At 38.7% G+C, this 21,144-nt stretch overlaps 2 protein-coding genes across 5 annotated transcripts in view; one reads left to right on the top strand and one right to left on the bottom strand.

The window, feature by feature from the left end:
• The window catches only part of kdm1a (lysine (K)-specific demethylase 1a), a 23,279-nt gene extending 13,350 nt beyond the window's left edge, over window positions 1-9,929 (bottom strand). Inside the window, exons 1-10 of one of the 3 annotated variants that reach the window (XM_053633483.1) lie at window positions 9,854-9,929; window positions 4,610-4,906; window positions 3,756-3,921; window positions 2,907-3,040; window positions 1,614-1,692; window positions 1,307-1,399; window positions 1,115-1,221; window positions 874-955; window positions 632-726; window positions 134-151 (exon numbers count right to left, since the gene is read on the bottom strand). In XM_053633483.1, the coding sequence (XP_053489458.1) occupies window positions 134-151; window positions 632-726; window positions 874-955; window positions 1,115-1,221; window positions 1,307-1,399; window positions 1,614-1,692; window positions 2,907-3,040; window positions 3,756-3,921; window positions 4,610-4,882 (1,047 nt within the window). In that variant the 5' untranslated portion in view covers window positions 4,883-4,906; window positions 9,854-9,929. Of the gene's footprint in view, window positions 1-133; window positions 152-631; window positions 727-873; window positions 956-1,114; window positions 1,222-1,306; window positions 1,400-1,613; window positions 1,693-2,906; window positions 3,041-3,755; window positions 3,922-4,609; window positions 4,907-7,015; window positions 7,053-9,853 lie in introns of those variants that run through there. The other 2 variants (XM_053633481.1, XM_053633482.1) reach the window with 2 other exon arrangements.
• On the top strand, window positions 8,568-21,144 carry tmem30b (transmembrane protein 30B). 2 transcript variants are annotated; one of them, XM_053633486.1, is made up of 9 exons: window positions 8,568-9,750; window positions 9,864-9,950; window positions 12,133-12,329; window positions 15,381-15,485; window positions 15,572-15,679; window positions 15,778-15,868; window positions 16,611-16,754; window positions 17,649-17,855; window positions 18,443-21,144. In XM_053633486.1, exons 2-9 carry the CDS (start codon window positions 9,944-9,946, stop codon window positions 18,625-18,627), a joined length of 1,044 nt encoding a protein of 347 aa, XP_053489461.1. In that variant the 5' UTR covers window positions 8,568-9,750; window positions 9,864-9,943; the 3' UTR covers window positions 18,628-21,144. The 2 variants fall into 2 exon arrangements, with proteins under 2 accessions (XP_053489461.1, XP_053489462.1); XM_053633487.1 differs by lacking the exons at window positions 8,568-9,750; window positions 9,864-9,950 and adding an exon at window positions 10,453-10,735.

The following is a 21,144-nucleotide window of genomic DNA, read 5'->3' as shown; positions in this document are numbered from 1 at the left end:
TTAGTGATGGTACTAAACCTGCATACTTCTACAACTTATGTGCATCTACAATGGGATATTCAATAGAACTTTCCAGTAAGCACTGCTGCTGTTTTACACTTTCAATAAAATAAGCATTGAATTAAATACTCACACTTGTGCATCGCTCTCCCTGTTAGACAGAGACAAAGAAAACCAATCAATAGAGAAGACAGGACAGTCAGTTGTTACTTTCAGCTTTCCTGGGTATACAGGAAGGGTCTCTCTAATGTAGACACAGGGTTAATGATGGTGTGTGTGAGGGAAAACTCTGCTGTAAACATGCCTGATTGAGCTCATAAACTCAAAACTCTGAATCAGGGTCTCATTTAGTCACACACATGTGTCGAGCTGTGGCTCTTCTAGACTGAAGCTGCAGAATGTTATTCTAACACTACACATTTCCTGTATAATGGATCCTTAGTGCTAAACACATCTGGTTCAGCTCTTAATGCAGATTGAGGTGAATCGGGTGTTACAGCATGGAAAGTATAAATAAACTGTGCAAAGCATTTAATATGCTGGAACTGGATTAAACAAATTATGTAGTACTGCATAAACATAGCTGTGTGTGTGCGTGTGTGTGTGTGTGTGTGTGTGTGTGTCTACTTACAGCCTGGCCATTGGCCTCATAGAGGGGACACTTCTGTTTAATCTTGGCCAGTTCCATATTCACTTGCTTACTGATAACAGCCATAGGGTTTCCACCTGAGAGAAAGCAGAAGCAAGGAGGGAGAGAGAAGTTTGGTTACGTTGGTAAAAAAAAAATCCATGCAGAAAGGAAAACCAAGCATTTATTGAATTGCTAACAGTCTTTCATTCATTGTGCTTCCTCACTACAGCGCAAAGTCTCACCTAGGCCTGTAACCACCATTGCTCCCAGGTCTGCTACGTAATTGCCTTTACGAAAGGTGGCCACTCTTCCTCCAACACGATCCTGTCAAAGAGCAGAAGTTAAAAAAATCATCAAACCTAATGCATCAGTATTACATTTGATCATTATAATAAAAAAAGAAGTAGTATAAAAGTATATAAAAAAAGAGAGTAGTCGATTGTATAATGTGTAAGCGATGTGCAGAGCGTGTGTTTTTCTCACCCTGGCTTCCAGCACAGTGACGTCCATGCCGAAGCTCTGCAGCTGCCTCGCAGCCGCCAGACCAGACACTCCTCCCCCAATCACAATCACCTTCCCTGTCTTCTTACCTGAACACACAGGGCGTCATATTTCACACCTCTTCACCAATCACCTTCCGTTACTCACCGCATAGTCAAATGAACACCTGCTTACTTGGTAGAGGTTTGACTCTCTTGTAGATGCCAAAGTTGATGAGGCCATGCCTCTCCAGGTAGCTGTGGATTCTGTGAACTAGGCCAGCATCACCTGTGGGATAGATCCACAATAAGACCATGCAACAGAATATGTTGCTGTGACCTGACACAATGTACGTATAAAATGAATGAAACACAAAAGCACTTCAAAACAACGACTAACGACAATTTAACTAACCAGCAAAAAAATGCTAAAACGTAACATGACACTCGTGAGATGCAATTAGCTCAAGTCAAACGGATGAATCTGAATGTGATAATCTTACTGTTGTAAGGTGCCTCCAGCTGTTGGACCGTAGACTCAAACGTGAGCTGGACCTTCGGGTTATCCAACCAGAGCTGGAGCTGGAAAGACAGATGAGAGGAAAAACTAAATGACTCGCATTCATCCAACTTGCCATTGAGCTTTTAAGAAGGTCGTTAGTCAAAGAAGCAACCAAGAGGGTAACTCTGAGGAAGTTCAGATGAAAGAAGCTGAACACACCACCACAACACAGAGACTACACAAATCTGGGCTTTATGAAAGTGGTCAGAAGCAAATAATAATAAAAGTCATAAGAAATCCAATTTGCGAATCTCTGGTCCAAAGAGAGTTTTGGTTTTGAGACCAAAACTAAACTTTGTGGCCTTCAAAAAGAATGCGACATTTTTGTGGAAGCCCAACCCTTTTATAAACATGTTAGGGAACACCATCCCTACAACAAAACATGGTGGTGGTAGCATCAGGACTTTTCATCAGCTGGGATTAGGAGAGTAGTCAGGTAGAGGGACGGATACAGAGCAATCCTAGAGGAAAACTGCTCCCGTCTGCAAGAGTCTTGAGAAAACATCAGAATCCAGATGTGCAAAGCTGATAGAGACATATCCCAAGAGAACTGCAGCCAAAAGTGATTCTACCAAGTAATGACCAAGGTGGTGTATACTTATGCAACTATGAAATGTCTTAGATTTGTTTACTATTATAATTGTGTTCTATCTATTTCAGTACACACTGTTAGCTTGGTTCAGAAAAAAAGCACAAGACAGGATTACACACGTACAACTCTTTACACCAAACAGTCAAATGCTAAATAGTAATTGTTGTCACACTGTGTCACGGCCTGTCGGTGCCCTCCATTAATATTGGCACCCTTGGTTTAAAAAATAAAAAAATAAAAAAATAAAAAAAAATTCACAAAAATACTCTGCTCTCGTGGATGTCAAACAATTGCAAACACAACACAGGTTCATCAAAAAAAAAATACAAAATTCAGTGTGTGTACCCTTTCAGTCAGTACTTTGTGCTAAGTCATTTTGCCAAGATAACAGCTCTGAGTCTTCTCCTATAATGCCTGATGAGGTTGTAGAATACATGGCAAGGGATCTGAGTCCATTCCTCAAATATGTGTTTTTTGTTGTGCTGAAAAATCAGGACTTAGACATAAGTATGTCTAACCCCAAACTACAGCGGAAAATAAAGGCATAAGGGTACTGCAATTTAAGATTTACACCAGATGTTGTACCGTTTTCAATCCAGAATGGAGCATTAACTAAAAATCCTGACTGAAGCCAGGCCTTACCGTGCGGTTCCTGATGTACAGGAAGACCTTCTGAGTCTGCTGTGGCCCGCTGATGATGTCAGGGAAACACGCTGCTTCCTGTGATGTCATTCGATCATGTGGGAGGCGACTCTGAAAGGCTGCGCCCTCTAAACCTGACAACAACGCCAAAAAACAGCGCAAAAAAAATCAACTGCGCTCGCTCACTGTGAGCTATTAAGAGCAGTTCCACACCAGACAGCAGAACCTTTCATGAACAAGACGAAACGTCTAAATTAATGTTCTTCTTTTACAATATGAACGCAACAGGATCTCAGACCATTAGGTGAGGTAAAGGTTTTGCTTCGCCAGCTACATCATGCCACCCGATTTAAATAAGAAATAAAACACTTGGGGTTATGTTGATATAGGAAAATATTCAACAACAGCATGTCCCAAAGTATTTGATTCCTCTTACACCACAGCATGTTGCCGAAGATAATATTTGTTTATTTATTAAAGAACGAGTCGTATATTTGATCCGTCTATAGTTAGATTTAGATGTTGTGGAATCACTTACAGTATTACAGATCTAAATAGTCGTTCCCTCACCAGTTAAGTGATAAGACTGAAAAAATGCCTCGAAAGCAATTTGCTGTCCTGAAGACTTTAAAGTGGCAGAAAAATGAACAGGTGGGAACAGCTTTAACCTCTGTTAAAAGCGCTGACACTGGAGACTCCTTCCATAAATGTTAAATAAATGTCTCCTTACAGAAATTTTCACAATATGAACAATTATGTTTTTTTAACGTTTATTATTAGTCTCAGACTATGTGCAACATCCATGAACGACGAAAGCAAAACTAAGCCAAGTGGTTAAGCTCCTCTCACCCGAGGGCTCCTCTGGCTCACTGTCGTTTTCCTCCTCCACAGGTGGAGCAGGTGGAGGCACCACCTGCTTTCGTTCTTTCTCCGCTTTAGCGTTCCTCTCCTCCTCCGAGTAGTACTCGTCCTCCGACAGGTTCGCCAGGCTCTCGTCCATCTCCCTGTACTCCACCTGCAGCATGGGTCACATGCACAATCTTCCTTACAACCTGCTCACATAGACCAAACACGCACGGTTCTCCCACCATGAGGGCAAAATTAATTACAGAATATTTAGCTCTATTTATGTCCCAAGTAGGTATGCACTGATATCTAATTTGTAACACAACCTATGGTTTCAAATGCTTTTACCTTCATTGATGAACATCAGCAGTGTTAATAAGCACCATAACTTCTAGCTCATGTGACATCTGGTTAATCACAATCCTGCTAGCTTCTTTGTAATTTTTTAGGAATATTTTGTAATATTTGGCGTTTTCCACAATAAAATTGTGCCTGGAGACACTACAGGCTTTGTAGTACACCAGACTCTGGACAAGAGGGAAAAAAAATAATGCCAGCAACATTCAACCAATCAGGGTCTCAGAAATTCCCTCCTCCTGCACTAGCGTTAACATGTTCTAATTTAAGAGATTTATTTTAGAGGTGTTCATACAGTAATGAGGGAACACGGAAGAGTTGTTGTATTTGGACAAGCTAAATAAGATAGCTAGCTAACTAATTCATGCTAGGGGGAAACATGTGCTACCTGGGTCCTCCTAAAAGCAACACACTGATATCGCATGATGCAGGACATAACATGCCTAGTACTATCCAACACACACGTGTCAGCACCAATGATGAAATATTTAGGTGTTCACTTTGGCTCTCTTGCGCCGGCTGGTCCTGCGCCCTTCGGCCGAGTCCTGATCCGCTCCTGCCGAGCCGGGTAGGTGAGGCAGCGGTGGTCCGCTCGCCTCTCCGCTAGGGGAGGCCCTTTCTTTCTTCTTCACGTCTGCGGAAGAAGCAGAAGAACCTGTCGGAGCTACCGACTGGGAGCCCGCAGAGGTCTCCAGGGCCCGATCAGCCCCGTTCCCTCCTGAGGAAGAGGATGAGGAGGAGGAAGAGCCTGGGTCTTTCTTATTTGAGAGCATGATGGAGGATGACAGAGGCCTCTCCTGAAACAGGAACAAAGATGGGAATGGGGTTTAAAAAAAAAAAAAAAAAAAAAAAAGGAGGAAAAAAAGAAAAAAAAAAGAGAGCACGCAAGATGATTGGTGAAGTGTCTGAAAGATGAGAGATGACCGTTTTGACACACAAAACACACACACACACACACCCCTAGAGGAATGCACAGGGTGGTGAACTATTCAAGAGACACTATATAACTGTATCCCTCACTAAATTTGGAATTGCAGCCCACCAGGTGAGTAAAAGCGGCCTAGTTCTTCATTTTGGTTGCCTGGAAACTAAAAAGTGGTAGCGAACATACTATAATAAATGTATGGTGAACTAGTTAGCTAGTTAAGTGCATTAATACATTAATACTAAAGCCCTATTCGGATTGGAATATTTTCATGTATTTTTTTTTTTTAAGTGATAAGCAATAGGAGCTTGTTTCTAGTGGGTTGTAGTTTCTACAAACCCGAACGATTTTTGTGTAACGGGACCGTTTCCTTAAATATCTCATATTAAATACTGATACATTAATAACAGTAAGTGATTTTCAGTTAATAAATTTTCAGCATAAAACGCAAGATATTTAAGGAACTGACAGTGATACAACTAGTCATTATTTATAGAAAACTTGATATTGTGAAGTAGGGATGTCATGATACCAAAAATCTAGTAGTCAGTACCGATACCACCAAAAGTACACGACACTCGATAACAAAGTCGATACCACGGTGTGGTATAAAAATGAAATAAAAAAAAAATTTAAAAAACTCTCCTGGAGGACATCTTCCTCTGGCTGATACTGGCAAAGAGAGAGGGGGGAGAGGGGGGAGGGTATTTTAGTTATCAAACACTGTCTGACAATGAGTCTCCGGAGGTGCACTCCTAAACGCGTGTGCGCACGCACGCACACACACACACACACACCCCTTGTACTCTGAATGCAAGCATTAGTTTAAATTCACTGATATGGTGGCAGGCCAAAACAGTTTATTAAAAGCATGAACATTTGAATAATTATTAGTGACATTAGGCTACATTTAGCTGACAGGACACGGGCTGAATGGCGATGCATGGTGGCCCATTAAGAGGTAGTTTATAACATCGCAATGCGTTAGCGTCTTTAACAAATAACTGGCTATCGCTAACATTACATGGAGCATAACGTTAGCTGGTTTCACGGCCACAATGCCAACTGCCTCAAACAAATATAATATGGCAACGTCTTTCAGGTGCTTCGCCAAATTCCAGGTGTTTCCTCGCTTTGTTTGAAATGAACGATAGCATCGGTTACACACCGGAAACCGATACTAGGTTTCCTCTCAACGAGTCGGGGCAGAGCTAAACTTCTGTAGTTTTTCCCGTGTGCTTGTAGGCGTTCCTCTTCTTCTTCACCACTTGTGGACCGACTAAAACACTGGCGCGTATTTGCTGCCCCCATCAGGTCCGGAAGAATCGCAACCCGGTACTTTCATTACAAACGGTACTAATGCTACTGCAGAAAAACAAGTACCGTCACGTTTTAAGAATGTTGGTACCGACTTGGTACCGAAGTATTGGTTCTCGTGACATCCCTATTGTGAAGTAATGTTTGACTAGCTTAAGTTTAGCTGCCATTGTAATGGACCGTTTCGTTTTTCTTAATAGTATTTTCTTTCTTCTCCTGAAAATGCTTTCCCAGGTAGTATGTGTAGGTGAGGTTTAATCTCCGGGACGCTCCCAAGTCCCAAGACCATATTTTGTCTTTCAATTCAGAAATGTTTAATGTCTGGGGGAGGGTCACTCAAACGCATGCGACGAGACTAAATATGGCAAGTAGCAGCTATCAAAAAATTTGTCCAATGCGAGGAGACATCTTCATAGGAAGTCAGATGAAATCTCGACAGACAGAACTGCCCCACCCTACACACATACATGCACACAAACACCTCCTGCCCCCACAAGCACCACCTGAGCTATTAATTTAAATGTTAATAAACCCTCCTGAACATGCCTCTGATATGACAGAACCAAAAAAAAAAAAAGATGCTGTTTGAATGTGCTGAGGGATGTTTGTAATGATGGCAAATTCACAACAAAGTGCACATTACAGTAACCTTGTTTTGTTTTACCCATTTCTCGGTGCACCGGGAAATATCCATTCAATCACTGGGAAATAAAGGCAGAATAAAGAAACAGAGGTGAGGACCAGGAAAGGGTGCAACTGTAGCGGGGGGTGGGGGGGATAAACAAACGTACAACAAAAATTATACTTAACTGAAAGGGTGGACATTGTTTCAGTTGTAGCCGGTCAAAATTCTGTTACTTAGAAACTGGTTTTAACTTAAATTAGAAATGTAGACATCCTTTTACCTCTATAAAATGGTCAGATTAATAAAATTCTGAACAATTCACAAGACTCAATATGAAAAGTTATGGAAGTTAAGGTTAGGGGCGGATTTACTGCTTACACCTTTTGTCCAGCAGCATACAAATTTCTAAACACTTTTGATTAAAAATGTCAAATCGTATGGACAAGAAATAAAAGTTAGACTAACAAGCGGTCCTTGAACAAAAATGACTTCTTGTAGTATCTATACAAACCACTATGGATTTGTTTGGAAGTTTTCAATATAGTTAGATGACAGTGCCGTTTAGGCCGGTCACCATAATTACGTTATGGACTTATTGTACGAGATAAAGATATATATACACGAACACATCTATATATGTGTATATGAGCACAATCATTTTTGCTGACCTCGATATTGCACGTTATGTTTACACGCGTGTTTGTTTACATAGTCAATAATGCTGGGGATTCAGCCGCTTAAGCTGCGCGAGATGAAACTGAACAGTGGTGAACTGAAGCACTTTACTAGCGGGTTAATTAACTCACCCAAACGCATCCTATACATGTAGGAGATTAATCAGACATCTACACAACATAAACCTAATACTACAACTCACTTCTGCACAAAATCACACAAATGCACAAGTGAACATTTGAACTTAAGTAAGGCGCGAGGTAGAACGGTGTCACGTTGTGAATGCGCTCTTTCACGGACAATGACTAACTAAAGCATAAAGAATTCACAATATTGTAGTACAGTAGTGAACTCCTTGTAATGTTATTATTTTAGGAGATCAGTTGTTTTACTACAAGGGCAGTTTTCACATGTTTTCATTGATACATATTTAAAATGTGTGAATATTTAGTTAAATTTTTGTATTTCCTCGTCAACTAAAATGCCGTTGACTAACATTCGATACTGTTTTAGTCAGCATAAAATTGACTAAAATGAGCAAATATGACGGTGATATATTGACTAAACTGAAAGCATATTTTCATCAGAAGTCAAAGACTATTTTAGGAGATTCCAGTTCCAGTGTCTGAGGAACAATTTCATTTCACTGTGTACTGTACCAGCTGTAAATGGTTGAAATGACAATAAAGCCACTTGATTTCTTAAGAATTAAAAGTTTGTTGCTCTTTGAAAGGGTATACTTGCATTATTATGCTATTATATTATCGTTATATCAGCGGCATAAAACGGTCTGAAAATGACAATAATATTGTTTAGCATAGTTATATCTGGGACAATTTATCGTCCAACAAAAGTAGTTATTGTTACAGGCCTAGTGATGTTCTCGATTCCGATTGCATCAGAAAGCGTTGATTAATTTTCTATTTTTCCAGCAGAAGCTCTGTTAGTAGGTGGAAAGTACTAAATTCCCAATGGAATGACTTGAGATATCCTAAATGAAGCTGAGTCATCACCAGGAGACATAACTCCAAAATACACCGATGGAGAATAGTGTATAAAAATGAAATCACAATCTCGATCAATCTAAGGGTAGTGAGACGATCCAGAGCTGAAAAAAGAAAAACCAATCTGGTAAAGCACTTTTTTTCTGAAAAGTCACCCAACTGTGAACTTGCACAAATTCCACCATCGTCCAAGAGAATAAACTCCAACCAAGCAATGGTTGGGAAAAAATTACTAACCATTTTTGCTGCTAATGTACTCATGGGGGCGGGACCTATACATTCTAAAAAGCATTTAATTGGACGAACACAAGATTAGTACAGGATGAATCATCCAAATAAAATTTAAAAATGTTTTCCCGGATGTGACGAGCTATGAATTTTAAAAGAGAAAACCGACAAAACTATTTTTTTCTAGATACACTATCATATTGGTGTCCATGACACTATGGGACCCAGGTACAAAAAGCTCTGAAATTTCAACAGTTTTTATTATTATTATTATTATTTCATTTTAAACAACTGTTAATATCTTTGTTTAGACCGCCCAAGTGTTCAAAACAAACCTCAAACGTCATGCATTAAATGTACTTAAATAAAAAGCTCACTGATATCAAAGACCATGACAACTCAATGATTTAATCTTAATTTCATCAGCTGTTCAGGGTTTTTTTTTCCCTCAAACTGTAGAGGGCAAAGTTATTGTAAAAAGAAAATAATCTGACAGTTTAGAGATTACATCATATGTCTTATCGAGCTAGTTATCCAGTTAGCTCGTTTCAGTTAGCAAAACTGCAATACAATACAATACAATGAGCACACTAGCCTGCGATGTTTTTTTTCCCCACTCGTATTCCAAGTCTCTCCTCCTTCTTCAGGATTGGTTAGTTCTACTCCAAATCCTGTATCAGGATTGGCTAATACAGCACGTTCACACGAGAACTACCAATCAATCGTAGAATGGGCGGGGCTCTTCCGGAATACGAGTGGATAAAAAATATACAGCCGCAAAAGCGTTGGCTGGTTATCTAGCTTAGCTATAATTGCGCCGCGAGCTTGAGTTGCTTTAACGCGCTAACGGTTGCACTCTAGCAAACAGTAAGCTGATATTAAAACACAACAATTAATACTTGAATACGGAACTTAACGTTACGCATTTTAACACATTAGAAGCAATTTCTAAAACATATATTTTATTTACCTCTTGTTAGCTACCGTCCGGCACAAAGGAAGCAGATGTGTGACTGCAGCTAAGAAAAAGGACCAACCAGATCATCCAGTTGAGTTCTAAATGGGCGGTGCGTAGGATTATCGAGCGTTTAATTGGTGGGACCTTCCATCAATCAAATCTGAATCCTCTGAGACTTCTCACACGTCACGTTTTATTTACTAGACTATACAGTACAATGCACTTGTTAGGGAGTTTTGCGTTTTTATAATAATGCCTAAAACAATCCGGCGCACCCCCAGCGTTGTGGACATGCGGGACACATTTAACACAGTTTAGTAGAGAGTAGGGAATCATTTCTACCCTGGTTTCTGAAATAATATTATTACAGATTGTAATATTTTATACGATTTTGTTGTCATTTTTTTTGAGTGCTATGATTATAGTGGACAATATATTATTAGAATTTATTTGTTTTTGTTTGATACTGGAGCTTTTTTTCCCCTCATTTGTAAGTCGCTTTGGATAAAAGCGTCTGCTAAATGAATACATGTAAATGTAAGTAGACTGATAAAGATTGGATATAAATAGTCGTTTTAAACAAGAAAAGACAGCAGCTGAATCCCAGATGTATCTCTGTTGGATATTTAGTGAGCTATTTGGGGTGTAGATGATATTAATTGAAGATGTGGAGGATATTGATTATTAATTCTTCACTCATGTAGTGTGAAAATGAAGCCCCGCCTACAGGAAGTCAATTCCAGTTTCAGGTAGTATTACAGGTAACGTGTGAGGTGTTGGGCGTTATTTCATCGTCGACGATTTTTCTTTTTTTTGTGTGTAAAAGATAAAACAGCAATAAGTTTAAACTCGGTTTCTTTGCACAATTTGATTCGATTCCTCGTCGGCTTTAAGGTGAGTAGAGTCATGGAAAAAAAAAGTTTACTCTAGAAGAGACTATTATTATCGTTGCTATGCTTGTTATGCTTGACCTTATTGTTAAGGAAGTCTTCTCTGACTGTAAAGTGACAGAGTAACAACAAAATATTTTTGGAAATATTTGACCTAGGGTAGCCTATATGGTAAGATTTCACTGTGTTAAGTGGCCTATATTATAGGCCACTTAACATATGTAAGTTATAGGCCCTATAATATGTTTAATAATACACATTAAATCAAAATGTAACTCAAGGGGTGTTACGCAACAAAGAAAAACAACTGATCTTTGGTGAAGTATTCTCTAAGGAAACATATTTGGAAGGAGTCTCCAGTGTCAGCACTTTATAACAGTAATGCTATAACTTACGATTTCGTCAACAGCAAAGTCTTCAGGATGGAGGATTTTGCACATTGATGTTTCTCTGTAACAAGTGTTATTTTTGTATTACTTTCAAGAGAGACAAAAATGTGAGACTGGTGAGAAAAATACTGTTTATAGTTGAACTAAGTGATGCATGTAACAGAATGCCTTGTCATGTTTTATTCCTTGCAAAAGCTTGTAAAATAGTGAATGAAAATAATGTTGATTTTATTTTTATTTTTGTAACATCCAAGAAGCTACTAAAAGACCCATCTCACCTTTCCAGTATGACTTAACACAGAGTTGCGAGTATCATAACAGAGAAGTCTTTTTATTGCTATATATATATATATATATATATATATATATATATATATATATGAGAACATATTGATCTAGCTAATGAGGAAGGCTGGCTGGTTAGCTAGCAGGCTAGCCATTGACAAAAAAAAAAAAATACCATTAAGTACCTAAGATGAACATTTAGCAGAAGACATAGATTATAAGTGTGCATAATTACCAAATTTTACTCTATATGGCACATAATTAAATTGTAGGTAACCTAAGAAACATTTTAGACATCTATGGCAGAGCATTTCACTCCTAGTTTACATAACGTGGTTTAGATTTTCATTCCAATCCAAACCGTAGTGCTATCCGGTGGCTTGGCTCCTTCCCCTATGTAGACCAAGCTGTGAACATGGAGTGCGAAAAAAGAGTTCAAAGGTACTTTTTTTACAAAATGTAACACATTTTGCAGAGAACTGAGAAACTGTCCATTTCTAATTTTCACTCTCATCTGTTCACATAGCTGCCAAACATGTAAAGTGTTTTTGTATGCCTCTTTTCATAAATGCTGTTTTGCCACCAATAAGATTAGATAATTCTCAGTTTCAAATCAATTCTACAGTTCTAGAATTAGTCAGACTAAATGAGCACTTAAAAATGATTAATAATGAGCACTGAAAAGTGATTAATAATGATTAATAACCTGATGTTCTCCTTCTTTCAGGTAGTGTCAGGATGAAGACCGAGGGGTCGATGGCCAATAGGCCAGATAACACCGCATTCACACAGCAGCGACTTCCCGCCTGGCAGCCCATTCTGTCTGCCGGCATCGTCATCCCTGGCTTCACTCTCATCGGCCTGGCCTTTATCGGCATTGGAGTGGCGCTCTTTGTCACCTCACACAACATCAAAATGCTAGAGGTAGGACAGAGTATATTAGCTGAAAGTCTGGTTGAGCTTTTCAAAAAAATTGCATGTATACAATTTTTCACTTACCTCAAATGTAGTTAGACAGGCAAAGCATGTTTAATTCAAAATCATGCCTCATCACACACTCCCAAATTCAGTAGAATGTCAAAAATTGTTGGCAAAATGAGCAGGCATAAATTCTACCAATGGTTTTCTTATTCACCAGTTTCATTCTTGCAATCAGTCTCTATCTGTATGATCAAACTCTGGTCGTGTTTCAAATATGTGTATATCTGAGTGTAATATTTTAATAACTTGCCCTGTGATGGATTGGTACCCTGTCCAGAGTGTACCCCGCCTTGTGCCCGATGCTCCCTGGGATAGGCTCCAAGTTCCCCGCGATCCTGTAGGATAAGCTATATATAAAATGGATGGATGGATTTTAACAACCTGAAAAAAGCTTGATTTTCAGTTAAATAATCAAATGCAATATCAGCATTATCAATAATTATACCAAGTATAGTATGTACAATAATGTCACATTGTCATTGGGAACCTTATAGTAATATATAATGTCATATATAATTTGTGCAGATATTTATCTTTTTCAGCCCATGAGTTAGCTTGTTGGTCCTTTGATTGAGTAACAGGAGCATTTGCATACTAGAGGCACCACAGATTTGCTGGCCTGAACGTGCAGTCTTTGACAGGTGAACCCAGTGGACCATGAAAAGATTCTTTGATATCCTCTCGTTTTTGCCATCATGCCACAGCCATCTATGGCCGGGAACCAAGAGAGTAAAGTTGGCCGTGCTGTCTGAGTGGGAGGCATGACATTACTCGCTCTTTCCTGTCAATCGCAGCAACAGTAGCCGGTCATAAGTGTCTGTGGGCTCATGTATGCGGAAGAGGGCAGATGAGCGCTTCCGCCTGAATTTGTTAAGCTGCCCGAATGCTGCAGCAGCGTTGTTGGCTGGCTTCATGTGACGGCCATTTTATTCATTTTGGAAGTCTGTTTTGTCTTTCAGGATTTTTGCTTATTTGTTGTTCATATAACTACCTGCAGGAGAGGTTGGAAAACGGTTCAGTTGTCAACCCTACTCTGGCCAAAACCGCTTCATAAAGCAAAAAGAAAAACAGGATACACTGCTTTCCTGTGATCTTGGACAACTCTTGTTCCTTGGATCCTTGTCAGATCTTGATAGCCTGTTGAATGGTTTCCTTTCACTGGTTCACTAAATCAACACCCATAAATCAGGGTGTGTTTAATGGAAATTAGATGTAGACATACACAGTATGCATATGACATGATTAGTGAGTGGGAGGTTCCTTGGTTCCATGCAGCTGAAGCTAATTCATCATTTGCACTGAAAGCAGTACTCATTTTGATTAACTAATACACCAGTTTATTTTATCAAATTTTTATTTGTTGTTTGTCATGCGTCATTCTGTGCACTCTGCCGTGCACTTGTTTCAGCCATCGCTAACATAAAGTTCCACTTTTTTAACGTTAAAAGCTACGCCTCCTACCTGAATCTGAGTTAGGGATGCGCCGATACCAGTACTCGGGTGTCGGCCCAATACTGTGCTCATGTACTCGTACTTGTAAAACTATCCCGATACAACTGCACTGATACCACTTTATGACAACGTGACTTAGCCTAACCTCTCGTCAGTTGAGCAGGTAGTCGGAAGAGGAGCAACGTCAGCAATTTGGAGATATTTTAAGATAAGTGATGATGATAAAAGTAGAGCAGACTGCAAACTATGCTCTGCTAAACTGTCAAGAGGAGGGGTAAAAAATAGCTCAATTAACACAAGCAATTTGATTAAACAACTAAAGAACAAACATAACGCCGAGTGCAAAGAGTTTGCTAATGCTAGCAGCGGGAAGCAGCAACAACCAACTTTTCAACAAACGCTGGAAAAGCAAGAGAAAATGTCCAGAGACAAGCCACGGGCAGTTAAAAATAACAGAAGCTCTTACCCAGTTCATTGCTCTTGATGACCAACCGTTGTCAGTTGTAGATAGTACAGGATTTCGTCGTTGTCTTGGTGTACTTGAGCCGAAGTATGAGATTCCCAGCCGTCACCACATTAGATACCACAGACACCTTCAGCTTCACCACTGATATTTGGACTAGCAGTGTCAGCCCAATGTCTCTGATAAGTTTAACAGCACAGTGGATTGATGAGGATATTACTCCCCAGAGAGTCATTTTACAAGGAATGCAGTTTAGGGGTTCGCACATTGGCCAAGCCATAGCAGGTGCGTTTGATGACATGCTTCAGACGTGGGGCATTGCGAAAAGTACTCATCGGTAGTTGGTATCGGCAAGTACCCAAATGTAAGTACTTGTACTTGGTCGGATAAAAAGTGGTATCGGTGCATCCCTAATCTGAGTGAAACTATTTTCTGAGAGTGATTAGGTGAGTATGGCTTTAGGATGGCCGCTGCTTGCATTCAATTCAATTCAAAAGGCATCGTGTTGAAAAGATATTCAGTATAAGCATATTGTGAATAATGCTGCGTTCGAGATGAAGCTGCAACTTGTAATTGCTTACCTACAACTGTTAATAACCACTGATAACTATTGTAGAACAGTAAAAGTGCAGTTAAAGTAGCTCTGACACAGCAAAAAAAGACACCGTTTGATGGCGGTGTCCATGTTTTCTTTTTCCTCTTCACATTGAACATGCTGAGGTGGGAAATGACGTTATTTGGACTTAGATTACCACTTACATGAACGCAACATAAGAGTCCTGGGATGAGCACAGGTCAGCTATTATGAATACAGCAGCAGCTTTTATGTACAAGTCTGCAGTATCCAGGTGAAATTGCGCACTAAAGCAAGAGTCTTGGACATAAACTGCCTATGGGAAATGAGTCTATAAGCGACTGAAATCTATAAGGTTCCATTTTTAGTACTACGTTAGACTCCTAGTTGCAGTGCAAAATACTGTTCTAACACTAAATATATTCTAGCTGACTATTTTTCTCAGTCTAATTGTATAAATGTCATTGTGACTTAACTATTACTTTAATCTTTTATTGTGTAACAGAGGGATTACACAGGCAATTCGGACGATTCTAACTGCCTCCAGTGCACCAACCCTTCTACAAACTGCGTATGTGCGGTCAATTTCTCCTTCAGTGAGCTTTTTGAGGTACCATCATTTTCATTCATCTTTCATCATTGTGTGACCTGTCTAAACATTGCTGTTAAATGACGAGGTAAACATCTTGTTTTCAGGGCCCTGTCTTCTTCTATTATGCCCTGTCTAGTTACTATCAGAACTACAGAACATACGGAGTGTCCGTAGACCCCAACCAACTGGTGGGGCAGACACAGTACATTCAGGTATAGTCTTGCCTTATGCATCTTTTCCAATTGTTAATAATTTATTGTAATATTTATTCCAGTCTGTTTCATTTGAATATTTTTCTAAACCTCTACAGTCTCCAGAAAGCACCTGCTCTCCTTATCAGAAGGATTCCAGTGGGAAATCTATTGTTCCCTGTGGATCCATAGCGAACAGCATGTTCAATGGTACCACATTACAATGCTCCTGACACCTATTCAATCTGATTTCTTGTCAAAACAAATTTGGAAGAAAGACCATGCCTAAGACTAATGCTTCTTAGCTAACATATTCTCTGTTTGGTGAAGTTGTGTGTAAATGTTTTGTTGTAGGCCATACTCAACGAAAAATTTCCTGCCAGATTAAAAAAAAAAAAAGATTCTGTAATGCTGATATTTTTGCACTCACATGCATATATAAATAAAGGCCAATCATCCTTAAAATCAGCGGCACATCAGCTACCATAGACGCACACCAACTCTTCCTCCTGTTAGAGGGCATCATTTCTTTCAAGTCATTAATATGAAATTGATTTCACAACATTAGCACTAAGTTTCTGTGTGTAATTGAAAAGTGTAAAGTGAGTCACCTTATACATAAATGTACACAAAACTCAGGATGATACAAATGATTTTCCGACTATTTTCACAAGAAGTACATATCTTCTGCAAATGATTTACAAATAATTTCATTTGTATCCAGCTTGATAAATGAGGTCCTACCCTGTATCAAACACACCTCACTGTTTATATTTTTGTTCTCTGTTCAGACTTTAATCTTTCTCAGCAAGAATATTTTGGCCTTGTAGCTCCAAAGGCTATTGAAATCAGAATGATTCGTTAAAGGCTTTCACATATATTGTAATAAATGAGCTTTTAACTTTGTTCTATAAACACACATTCTCTTAATGACTTTGTGTTTTCTGGAAAGACTCCTTTAAGCTGTACCAGATTGTCAACGGGCAGAAGATGCCGGTTCCATTTGACAGGAAAGGAATTGCATGGTGGACGGATTACAATGTCAAATACAGGAATCCTGCTCCTGTCAACGGCTCCTTTGCTCAGGCTTTTGCCGGTATTTATCCAAGTTACATTCTTGCATTATAAAATTAACTTGAATGGTCATTATTGACTGAGTGAGCTAACAGTTCCAGTCAGTTGTACGACAAAGATTTGATGGATTAAATCGTTTGAAATAGATCATTGGTATTCAAATAATTTGTCTGTTTTTCTGTGTAAATACTATATGCAAAAGATAACACCTAACAACAAACAAGGTTGAAGCTGGTGTGTCCTTCGCCAAGCTTATTTTCTCCAGTGTCAGGTGCTTTTCTTAAAGCAAAAAAACCCACAAACTGGGTTTTTGTCTTTTATTAACTTTAAGAAAAGGGGGGGAAAAAACAAGGCTGGGAGAGAGCAACTTATATCTGCGATCACGAAAGCTATAAAAAAGAGCTATCTTGTTTCATGGACCATTCCACAAAATTAAATGAAGCTGTAAATGGGTCAAAAGTATCCTGAATCATTTTTAATGAATTGAAAATTTAGAATTATTGTGGTTTTAGATGAATACAACACCTCAGGACATGCTGTTATAGGAAAATAATCAACTTTGGAGTGGTAACAGTAATTCCACTTCATTTTACGCCACATCATGAGAAACATGGAAAAATTAACACCTATGGGAGATTTTGGACTGATCTTTTGATGTTAGATAAAAACACCAATTGAGGGGATATTTTTTGGAAGAATGGTGTTCATCTCCCCAGTACATTTCCAGAAGCTTCCAGAGGTCAAGTGTCTTGTAAGGTGGCCCAACAGCTTCCCAAGACACTCAATGTTATTTTTCCTTTAATTTGCCACCTGTTTGTATATAATGAAGCAAGCATCGAACTGTTATGTGTGAGAAAAAGTTGTGATTGTCGATCCAATGCCTAATAAATTAAATCGCTTATATTTTCTTTCTCAGGTACAACAAAGCCCATAAACTGGCCAAGTCCAGTGTACGAGCTGGACCCAAATGACCCTGCCAATAATGGTTTCCTGAACCAGGACTTCCTGGTGTGGATGAGGCGTGCAGCACTTCCTAACTTCAGGAAGTTGTACGGGCGAATCACAGGGGGAGTTTATGCAGATGGCTTGCCTGCGGGTAACTATACCTTAGAGATCAACTACAGTATCCTTCTATCAGCTGTAATTGACACCTTGCCCCTGTAGATCTTTCCATTTGCAGATTCTTGATAGTCAATTTACAATAGATTATTCATGAATGCCTTCCTTGTACCAATTTAAAAATAACCATTTTTTTCCCTAGAATTTTCATCTTTGTTTGCATACAACTTCTATATATGATAGGTGGAACCCTATCAGCTACAAATGCACACAGACCGGTTTGTCTACTTGGGTGTAACCAAAAAAAAAACTAGAGGAAAAATAAGAGCGACAAGGACGGATAGAGAATTAGTACGAGAGAATTAGTAAGGATTGAGTCTACGTGTGGCTGGTGTTTGACCACTTACACTTACACTGTTTTTCCATTTTGATTTCATTGGTGAATGTGAAAGCAGTTTTAATTTTAAGATCATTGTCACATCAAATAACAAGTGACATTCACAGGCATTTTAGCATTTTTGAAAGAATCACTTGTTGTTTTTTTAATCACTAGTTTGTGCTGGTCGTGTGTGTGTGTGTGTGTGTTTGTGTGGTTTAGAGATTTTAGAATGAGGCATTTCTACGTGGTTTGATCCTTAACCTACAATCCAGATTATCCTGTTCAGAGCTTTGGTGGGACAAAGACAGTGGTGTTCACCAATGTTTCCTGGATGGGAGGAAAGAATCAGTTCCTGGGCATTGCCTACCTTGTAATGGGTTCTCTCTGTGTTGTCATGGCAATAGTCATGCTCATCGTTTATGCAAAATTCAAGTTTTCAGACGACGATAGTGCGTAATGTGGTTGTACTTGCGGATGTAGTGTGAAAGATTGTGAATTGTCACCTTTAGTTCTTTTGCTAGTCCTCAGAACGTCCCAGCCAGATCACAGGTTTTGCTATTTCTGTTTTTGATCAATGTTTTAGAGCTATTCGTAACATTTTACAGGTTTGATTCTGAAACAGAGTAAAATACTCTACCACGAATATACGGAGTACACTGTACACATACAGAGTACATATGGTAAATAAGGCAGATCAATTAACAAATCAGTTGAACTAAAGGTGAAGAAATATTTTTTTTATCCAGGATTTAAGAAAAAATACACCCTTGCATAATAGGCTTTATAATTAATGTCAGTGGCATCCAAGATTCCGAGTTGTCTCTTTTTTTTTTTTTTTTTTGGTTTAAACTTCTTTCATGAACATATTGATCTCTATTATCACTGTTTTCACTACATTACCCACAATGCCATTTGATTACCTGCTGATAGTGGTACCGTTCTACCTAATGAAAGCGATGCAGCAGCACTTTAATCCTTTTAGTCTGTCCAACTCTCACATCCTCATCTGTACACTCTGCTCAAACGGTTCAGCTTCGTACATGTACCATCACGCCCGTCATCTCATAGTCACCATGCTAAGCCAAGTTTTTGCCATAACTCAGTGCAACCGCATAGTGTAACGGCATGTCCTTCTGGAGCTTTGAATTTAATGTTTGCCGTCGCTAGTACTTCTACATAAACAGCAGAACCGGAGCATTATCGCTTACAATATGTCCGAGAGCATTTAAATTATTTCTCCTATTAAACGCCATTGGAACTGTGCTAGTAATGTGATGCGCTTCCCACATGTGACATCAGCATGTCACGACACTAGCTTCTAACAACAAATAATGAAAATACAGCACCAACCAGCAAATTAACACAAGAATCCTTAAGCACATCACATATATATTTCAATAGAAGCATATTTAATGTGTCTCAAGGTGGAGTTTTCTTTGAAATGCTACACTGACTCCAAATTAGACACAAATTAGAGGCAGATCCCATTGTCTTACAAAAAAAACACATGGACGTTAATACATTTAATGTTAAACATTTGCTGTCCTCAAACTAATTTTTTCCTTCCTCTTCACTCTTCGTTTGTATTTGTGCTCAGAAAGATGAGTAGTACTCTTAGGCTCTGGTTGCCACAAAGCTTGGCATCAGTGTGATTCATAGGGAATGTTTGTAAGCTAATTTATCTCCTTCAAAGTATATTAAAATCCTTATAGCCCTAGTTGAACGCAACCACGCTAATTCTTCTATCTCAGTGTATATTTAATTCCAAGTAAACAATCATCTTAGTTCACCCCATATATGAGGATTTGTGACTGTTACTAAGCATGCGTGATTTAAAATTGAGCTTTAAAATGAGTATGTTTACTTTCCTGACTTTGTTATTAAGCCATATTTAATGACAATTTATTAATTATCTGAAATGCATCATTTAGCTGTATTATCAGAAATAGTCCTAATTTAAGATTAATTAATTATATGCCTTTTGTATTCTAGGGCTTTTTTCAGAGAAACGCTTTACCTCTGCGTTCAAAACTTCTCTCTTTTTTTAAAATCAGATGGTAGTGGGTGAGGACCTTTCAGGGACTGCTGCACTTTTGTTTTTTTATACATTGTTGTCTCAGGGTGTGTAAAATCTGGGTAAATGTTTTTATTTTTATTTTTTAAATTGCTGTTTGTAACTGTGTTGGAAAAGCCAAGCTTATGCCAGTGTAACACAACAGTGCCTTACTTGTATTCATGCCAACTTCAGTGACTTTCAGATAAGGATAAAGGTGCAGTATGGGAGAATTTGTGTATTTAAAAGCTTTATATTGCTGTGATGATGAGCAAAAAAATCAATGCATTTAACCCTCTTTCTCTGAATTGCAGCTTTAAGGTCAAAATATAGGTGTTGAGTCAATTTCTATTCACTGGTATGATCCTACCTCGACACTCTTTTCAACAAGCCCTCATAGGATCTGTTCAGGCCCTCATAGATATAGACTTCAGGAGTAGAACTCACCCGGAATCATTGTGTTCTGATGCAATTTAATTTCTGGTTCTGATAAAAAGGCAGACAAAGCTGTATGTGAATTCACAAAATGTATGTTACGCTCACACTTCTCAAAAACATACTGCATTACAATGTTTACTTGGACTATTAATTGGCTCACTAGCTCATGCTAGCCTAGTACCCGTTAGGTGACAAAGATTTAAAAGAAAGTTTGTAGGAAATGTCTTCACTCAGGTGTGTTTCTATTTTAAAATTGGCTCTTGTTCAGCAAGTGGCCACTTGTGTGATGTAGGTGTTCAAGAAGTGAGGGGATGTCTGAGGCATGTTTAAATATTTAGTATTGAAACAGGGTCTGCTATGTTACTGTTAGTGCCATGTCAGATAAATGTTTGTTTCCAATTTAAAACAAAATGTATGTTTAGTAGAATTACAATTTTGAGTGATGACGTTGCTTTATTTAGAAATAAACAATCTGAAATCTGA

This window comes from Ictalurus furcatus, chromosome 9 (genome assembly GCF_023375685.1).
Source record: "Ictalurus furcatus strain D&B chromosome 9, Billie_1.0, whole genome shotgun sequence".
NCBI classification, from domain to species: domain Eukaryota; kingdom Metazoa; phylum Chordata; class Actinopteri; order Siluriformes; family Ictaluridae; genus Ictalurus; species Ictalurus furcatus.
Note: the sequence above shows the minus strand (reverse complement) of the source record. Positions and strands in the feature narration are given on the sequence as shown.

Bases quoted from the DNA above. Each gene is read 5' to 3' on its own strand.
- tmem30b (XM_053633486.1), top strand. The intron at 12,330-15,380 runs GTAGGACAGAGT...ATTGTGTAACAG, and splicing joins ACAACATCAAAATGCTAGAG to AGGGATTACACAGGCAATTC. The intron at 16,755-17,648 runs GTATTTATCCAA...TTTCTTTCTCAG, and splicing joins CTTTGCTCAGGCTTTTGCCG to GTACAACAAAGCCCATAAAC.